Consider the following 7,515-nt stretch of genomic DNA (forward strand, 5'->3'; position numbering starts at 1 on the left):
CTCTATTTGTTGGAAGGAAGTTTTATTTAATATCCGACTAACTGAACTTTTGTCGATTGAATTCACTTATCTACTATTTTACCCACTCGAGATATTCAGAACGGATGAACACAAGGTGTAATGAAACTGTTCAAACTTTGAATCATCCCTTAAACTCGAAGTGTCTCGTTTAATTCGACAGAGAGCCGGTAAACCGATCTCCGGCCACTTTAATCATCCAACAATTTCACGCTGGGATTCGCTCGAACGCCGCTATCTTTCCCGGTTGACGCGAAATCTCATTCGAAGATGGAAGAACCTTCAACCGTGTGGAACAGCAGTTGTATTTTCGAGCTATCGCGGGGTGACGCAATCGCGAGGAAACACGTCAACGGGAGTCGTAAATTCCCGTTACGATCCTAATGGTCGACGCCGCGAGTAGATCGATCCCCTGATTTCCGTTAAGATAATAGGGGTGGTTGAATTAATATAACTCCGTGATTGGTAGGGTTATGATCATATTTTTCTCCAACAGCTTCGTTTAATCACACACAATAGTAACGTCGTTGAGTCTGAAGATTGCCTGGATCTTGCTCAGATTCTGACTGCCAATCTGAGAGAGGAAGGCTCGTGGGTCGTAGTAGATGTGGCGATTGATCAGATCCAACTTTGACTGAATCGAATCAACAGGATCAACCGAAAGATTGAATGAGGAGACGTCGACTGCTTGACTCCGACTGTTTGACTTGGGTGGCTTGCACTGACGACTGACTCGAACGACTGACTGATTCGTACTACTCGAACGACTAACTCGTACTACTACGAACGACTGACTCGTACGTCTACCTGTGTCAATGACGATGGAGGTTTTGAACGAAGTAAGCTGATTCGTTGTTCGTACTTTCCGTTATGAACATGAGGACACAGATCCCCGTTACCATTAGCTAAGACGTTAACGGTTGAAGTTGGGATATGGAAGCATCCTAACGGCATGACTCGTGGGAAAACCCAGATGTTTCTAATCTCTAAATGCCTGATTTTCCTTGTCATATAATTAACAATTTTTCCCGTCATAACTACCAGCTTACTCCGTAATATTTAAGAACGTTCAATAAACCTAAGGACCTTTTAAGTACCCGCTATAAACCGAAAATGCTTGCAGGATTCAAGGTTTCTGCAAGCTAATGAGAATCGGTTTATGGTGGGCCTTAGTTTTATTGAGGGTTCTCTAATGACGTTTGGGTCTGGACGGTCAGACATTAAAGTACGTCGCGCGGACCTCTTCACGCGACGTAACATCCTCCCCCCGTTGAGAGAATCCCGATCAAAAGTCCATGGATGGTATCAGGGGGAACTTTCGTCTGCGTTCTCCGCTGTTCGTGGTTGTCCGGGTTCCTCCGATTCCGGTTGACAGGGTAGTGGAATCAATCGTTTGACGCCGCGATCCAGGATGCTCGTCGCTGTCTTCACCGTGGCTGTCCGTATAATTCCGTCGGCTCCTGGGTGGACCTTAATGACGCGGCCCAAGGGCCAATGCATAGGTGGAACGTTGTCTTCTCGGAGAATTACGATTGTGCCCTCACGAATGCCATGTTTGCCCTTGTACCATTTGCTACGGCTGGTTAATTCGTTGAGATATTCTCGGTGCCATCGACTCCAAAATTCCTGCTTAAGCTGATGGATACGTTGCCAGTTAGATAAGTGGCTTGGTTGGATTGTCCTAAGATCTCGTTCCCGAATGTTGGTAAATGTGTCGCCTAACAAAAAATGTCCGGGAGTGAGGACTGGGAGATCGTTAGGATCTGTTGAGATGGGAGTAAGTGGACGGGAATTCAACATCGCTTCGATCTCAATAACCAGAGTATTGAGATGCTCGAAGGTCAAGAGTTCCGTGCCAACGGTGCGAATAAGATGCCGTTTAAATGATTTCACCGCGGCTTCCCATAAACCGCCAAAATGTGGTGAATTCGGAGGGTTGAATGACCACTGTATCTGCCGATCGGTGAGGAAGGTCTGCACCCTTTCTTGATGGTCGTCGGATTGTAATAGGAGGTGAAGTTCTTTCAACTCCCTGTTTGCTCCGACGAAGTTAGTTCCGTTGTCCGAAAGGATGGTCGCACAATGTCCTCTCCGAGAGATAAACCGGCGGAGCGCGGCAAGGAATGCGTCGGTTGTCAGATCGCTCACTAATTCGATATGAACGGTTTTGGTAGCCAGGCATATGAATATGGCGACGTACACCTTTACCCTTCGGCGATTACGATCCCTTCTCTCCTTGACATAGAACGGGCCGCAATAATCAACCCCGATGTTCGTAAAGGGCCGCGACTCGGTGATCCGTGACTCCGGCAGGTCTCCCATCAGATATTCTACTGATGGTGGATTGGCTCGGCAACAACGGACGCAGTTCTTGATGGTGCGCCATACTTGGCTTCGGCCGTCGACAGGCCAATAACGTTGTCTAATAGCGTATAGTGTGGCCTGGGTTCCGGAATGATGGTTGCGTCGATGCTCCTGGTCGATAATGAGCTCAGTCACTGATGATTTTGGCAGAATGATCGGATGCCTTTGGTGGAAGGGCATCTGTGAGTTAGTGAGTCATCCTCCGACTCGTATTATCCCTTCATTGTCGAGGAAAGGATTTAGGCGTTGGAGTTTCCCTCCCACGGACGTGGTCCGATCTTTTTGTAGTGAGCGAATCTCCTTCGAAAAATGGATGTTTTGTAGGAGTCTAAGCAATCTATTTTCTGCCGAAATGAGCTCATCTACTGTTAGAGATACTGCCCGGCTTTGCTTCTGTCTCCATCGAAAGCAGCGAGCGACGACTCTGGTTAGTTTTGACCATGACGAGTATTTTTCTAATATCGTATGGTCGACTGGGTTCGCTGCCAGGCAGGGTGACCTCTGTTGCTCAGGAATTTCGCCCGACGTAGTTGGGTTCCATGTTGGCCAATGCTCTTCGTTTTGCTGGAGCCATTATGGTCCATTTTTCCAAATGGACGGGCGCAGGAACTCCTTGGGCGTCTGACCTCGTGAGATGAGGTCCGCTGGGTTGTCGGCGGTGGGTACATGACGCCAATCGGAGAGGTTAGTCTTGAGTTGGATCTCGGCTACTCGGTTCGCCACAAATGTTTTTAACATATGCGGCGAGGTTTTGATCCACTGGAGCACGATGGTGGAATCAGTCCAGTATACGATCCGAGAGATCTCGATCGTCAGGGCTTTCTGGATTGATGCGATCAGGGTAGCCAGACGGAGTGCTCCGCTCAGTTCGAGTCGTGGGATCGTCTGTGTTTTGAGCGGAGCGACCTTTGACTTCGCGGTGAGTAGATGGGATTGGATGGAGCCGTCGGAACTAATGGTGCGGAGATAGACGCAGACTCCGTAAGCCTTCTCGCTGGCATCGCAAAACCCGTGGAGTTCCATCCTAGTCGCTGCTGGTATTACAGCTTTTCGTGGAAACCGGACGTTGTTTATCAACGCTAATTGGGTGTAGTACCGGCTCCATTCCGTATGCAAATCCGCGGGAAGTGATTCATCCCAGTTGATCTTTAATGACCATATATGTTGCAAAATAATCTTTGCTCGAATTATCACTGGAGCTAGCAATCCTAATGGATCATAAATTCTGGCGATCACCGAACTTATTGATCGCTTTGTAACGCGTGGGAGATCAGCTAGGGTATCGACCGAATAGAGGATTGAATCAACTTGGGACTCCCAAAAAACCCCGAGGGTTTTTAGGGTCTGAGACTCACCTAATTGTAGCTTCCGGCATTTGTCTTGTTCGGATAGCCCCTTCAGTACGTCCGAATCGTTGGACGCCCATCCTCTAATATTGAAGCCGCCTGATTGCAGAAGGTCGGTGAGCTCCTTCCGAATCGACAGTACCTCTTCCTTCGTATCAGCTCCGGTGAGGGCGTCGTCTACGTAGAAGTCTCGCTTTAATACCAGTGATGCTCGCGGGAATTGGTGTCCCTCGTCGTCTGCCAATTGTTTGAGACACCGTATGGCCAAGTATGGAGCGGCTGACAACCCAAACGTCACGGTGTTAAGTTGATAGGAGTCGATCTCACCGTCGGAATTGCGCCACAGAATTTGTTGATATTTCCTATCTTCTGGGCGTATCAATATCTGGCGATACATTTTTTCAATATCGCCAGTTAGAACATACTGGTGAGACCGGAATCTAAGTAGGATGTCGAATAGATCCTCCTGCAACTTTGGTCCGGTGAGCAAAGTATCGTTTAGCAATACTCCAGTGTTGCTTGCCGCTGATCCATCGAACACAACCCGGAGCTTAGTGGTGTCGCTTGATTCCTTGATCACGCTGTGATGTGGCAGATAATACTCGTGATTAGCGAGGTGACCAGGGTCGATCTTCGTCGCGTGACCCAAGTCTATGTACTCTTGGATCACATTACTGTACGCGATTTCGTATGAGTTATCGCGTTGGAATCGGCGGTGGAGTGATGCGAGTCGTCTCATCGCTAGTGCCTTGGTTGATCCAAGGGATGGGAGCTGGCTGTGAAATGGAAGGGCGACAATGTATCGTCCTTCGCTGGTGCGTCGGACGTGATCTCGGAAGTGTTTTTCGCATCGTCGCTCTGCCTCTGAGAGATGTTGAATCGGGGGTCCTTCGTCGATTTCCCAAAACCGCGCGAGATCAGCTTGCAGAGCCGTTGTGGAGGCGTGGAATGCATTTGTCGCGATTTGGTAAGTTGGACTCCCCCCGATTACCCAGCCGAATCGGGTTTTCTGTAAACGCAGTTCCGGCTCGTCTGGTCGCGTCAGATTAATCTGTCCGACGCACATCGAAGCAAGTGTCGTACCTGAACTCAGTAAGACATCGATCGGACCTGGCACATGAAATCGTGGATCGGCCAGATTGATATTCTTTGGTATTTCCAATGTCGAGCGATCGATGTGTTGACTTGGGATCAGGGTCGAGATAGCCGGAATGACGAGGAACGTTATTGTACGTTCATAGCTGCCGTCGGTTGACGTGATCGTAGCCGTTATGTATCGCCTTGCCGTCGTCGTTAAAGTATCGAGAACCCCAATTGGGACCGAACACTTCTTTTGTTTTATTCCAAGGGAATCGGCTAGTCTTCTAGTAATGAAGTTCATGCTGGATCCAGTATCGAGCAACGCACGGCAACGAATAGGTTGCCGTTTGTCGGTCAGCATGTTAACTTGTGCTGTAATTACTAGGTCATTGCACAATAATTTGGGATCTGATGGTCGGGTTTGATCGGTCCTTGTTGGGGTTCGGCGTGCCTGGCGTCAATTGTGTGTCTGTCTCGGACTGGTTGATGGACTTGAAGTCCGTGAAGTCCTTGGGTTGTGCTTCCTTGCGACCTTCCGAGTCTTTGACGGGGATGTCGATGATCTCCTGCTGGAAGGGGAGGAACCTTGATCTGAATTGGAGGAAGTCGACCTTACCTTTTGCCTGTCCCGATGTAGCATTGTATGATGGCGACCTCCACACACCCTACAAGACCCGGCATGACAATCCCGAGTTGTGTGTCCCGCACTCAGGCAGTTCAGACACAGGAGTGCACTTTTGACCTCCTTCAAGCGTTCACTGACGCTTTTGGCTCTGAAGGCGTCGCAATGCCAAATGGAGTGTTGGCCCTTGCAAGAATGGCAGGAATTCTTGACCCGGGATGCGGTGAATGTCTGTCCTCGTGTCTTACGCTGTCGGATTCTTTTGGATTGGTCCGGTGTTTTAATTTGTTTGATATCGGAAGGTGAGATGCCTGTGAGCGCTAGATTCTCGAGGTAATCTAGCAAATCGGTGTATTGAGGCACCTCCTTGTTGGTCAAGGTTAGCTCCCATTGTTGCCTGACGTAATCGGGTAGTTTGGAGCTGATGAGATTAAGAATGAGGCTATTCGGATGTACGGTTTGTCCCAAACTGCTTAGTGCGTCGAGGTTCTGTCTTACGACATTGGCCAAGTCTCTTAGGGCCATTGGAGAACAATGCGTCAGCTTTGAGTAGTCAATGATTGCAAATCCATGGCATGACACGATGCGTCGCGGACAATCGTACCTCTGCTTGAGAAGGCTCAGCGCCTTCGGATAGTTCTCCTCATGGAAAACTAGAGAATTCACACAACTCGCGGCTTCCCCTACTAAGGAAGCCCGCACATAATGGAATTTTTGTAAGGTGGTTAGGTGAGAGTTCATGTCGATAGTCGAGTTGAATGTGTTAAAAAATGCGTTCCAATTTTCGAATTTCCCGTCGAATGCTGGTAGCCGCATTTCTGGTAAATGCATTTTCGCTTCGGGAAAATCGGTGCCCTTTGATGGCGGCGGGATTGAAGATGGCTTTCCTTCCCGGAGATGCTGTATTCTCTCGTCCAGGGAACTGTACTGTTCCGACGCTACGCGTTCCTGAACGATATCCTCGTCCTCGATGTCGTCCAACTCGTCCTGGAGTGATAGGAATCGTTTCCACCCGGTTTTGAGTAGGGCTTGAGATGATCTCAAATATGCAAGATCTTGCATGCCTGACTGTTCGTATCTATCGATGCGGTCCCTTATAGTCGTTAACGTGCCTTCGAACAATTTATCACGTCGTTTCCTCAAGTTGTTGATCTTAGCTGGGGTCGGCATGATTCGGGATGTGGATCGACTTGAAATCTTCTTAAATTGATTACTCAGTTACGTCGGGACGCTGCCTGGTTGCGTGCCTCGACCAGTGTGTATATCTTTTGAAGGTGTTGCTCCTGACGTCGCTGACCTTAATGCAGTGATACACTTCCGCTGTTGGATTCAAAGGGAACACGTGGCACTGTGTGTGGACACTTACTTGACACTGGCACGTGATCCGGCTCGAAGGACCATGTATTTTCGAGCTATCGCGGGGAGACGCAATCGCGAGGAAACACGTCAACGGGAGTCGTAAATTCCCGTTACGATTCTAATGATCGACGCCGCGAGTAGATCGATCCCCTGATTTCCGTTAAGATAATAGGGGTGGTTGAATTAATATAACTCCGTGATTGGTAGGGTTATGATTATATTTTTCTCCAACAGCTTCGTTTAATCACACACAATAGTAACGTCGTTGAGTCTGAAGATTGCCTGGATCTTGCTCAGATTCTGACTGCCAATCTGAGAGAGGAAGGCTCGTGGGTCGTAGTAGATGTGGCGATTGATCAGATCCAACTTTGACTGAATCGAATCAACAGGATCAACCGAAAGACTGAATGAGGAGACGTCGACTGCTTGACTCCGACTGTTTGACTTGGGTGGCTTGCACTGACGACTGACTCGAACGACTGACTGATTCGTACTACTCGAACGACTAACTCGTACTACTACGAACGACTGACTCGTACGTCTACCTGTGTCAATGACGATGGAGGTTTTGAACGAAGTAAGCTGATTCGTTGTTCGTACTTTCCGTTATGAACATGAGGACACAGATCCCCGTTACCATTAGCTAAGACGTTAACGGTTGAAGTTGGGATATGGAAGCATCCTAACGGCATGACTCGTGGGAAAACCCAGATGTTTCTAATCTCT

General features: G+C 48.6%; 3 protein-coding genes across 3 annotated transcripts; all 3 read right to left on the minus strand.

Annotated features, from left to right (window-relative positions):
- Positions 1–1,323: 1,323 nt before the first annotated feature.
- LOC126927526 (uncharacterized) lies at positions 1,324–2,562 on the minus strand. Its single transcript, XM_050743612.1, has one exon. The coding sequence runs from the start codon at positions 2,560–2,562 to the stop codon at positions 1,324–1,326; it is 1,239 nt and encodes a 412-aa protein (XP_050599569.1).
- Positions 2,563–2,955: 393 nt separating this feature from the next.
- On the minus strand, positions 2,956–5,169 carry LOC126927527 (uncharacterized). The gene has a single exon (XM_050743613.1). The coding sequence runs from the start codon at positions 5,167–5,169 to the stop codon at positions 2,956–2,958; it is 2,214 nt and encodes a 737-aa protein (XP_050599570.1).
- Positions 5,170–5,189: 20 nt separating this feature from the next.
- Positions 5,190–6,600, minus strand: LOC126927528 (uncharacterized). Its single transcript, XM_050743614.1, has 2 exons — positions 5,473–6,600; positions 5,190–5,399 (listed from the first exon to the last, which is right to left on the minus strand). Exons 1-2 carry the CDS (start codon positions 6,598–6,600, stop codon positions 5,190–5,192), a joined length of 1,338 nt encoding a protein of 445 aa, XP_050599571.1.
- Between the last annotated feature and the right edge of the window lie 915 nt (positions 6,601–7,515).

Source organism: Bombus affinis, unplaced genomic scaffold, assembly GCF_024516045.1.
Source record: "Bombus affinis isolate iyBomAffi1 unplaced genomic scaffold, iyBomAffi1.2 ctg00000128.1, whole genome shotgun sequence".
NCBI lineage: Eukaryota > Metazoa > Arthropoda > Insecta > Hymenoptera > Apidae > Bombus > Bombus affinis.

Bases quoted from the DNA above. Each gene is read 5' to 3' on its own strand.
- LOC126927526 (XM_050743612.1), bottom strand. From the start codon at position 2,562: ATGCCCTTCCACCAAAGGCATCCGATCATTCTGCCAAAATCATCAGTG.
- LOC126927527 (XM_050743613.1), bottom strand. From the start codon at position 5,169: ATGCTGACCGACAAACGGCAACCTATTCGTTGCCGTGCGTTGCTCGAT.
- LOC126927528 (XM_050743614.1), bottom strand. From the start codon at position 6,600: ATGCCGACCCCAGCTAAGATCAACAACTTGAGGAAACGACGTGATAAA. The intron at 5,400-5,472 runs GTGTGTGGAGGT...CCTCCAATTCAG, and splicing joins GTCATGCCGGGTCTTGTAGG to ATCAAGGTTCCTCCCCTTCC.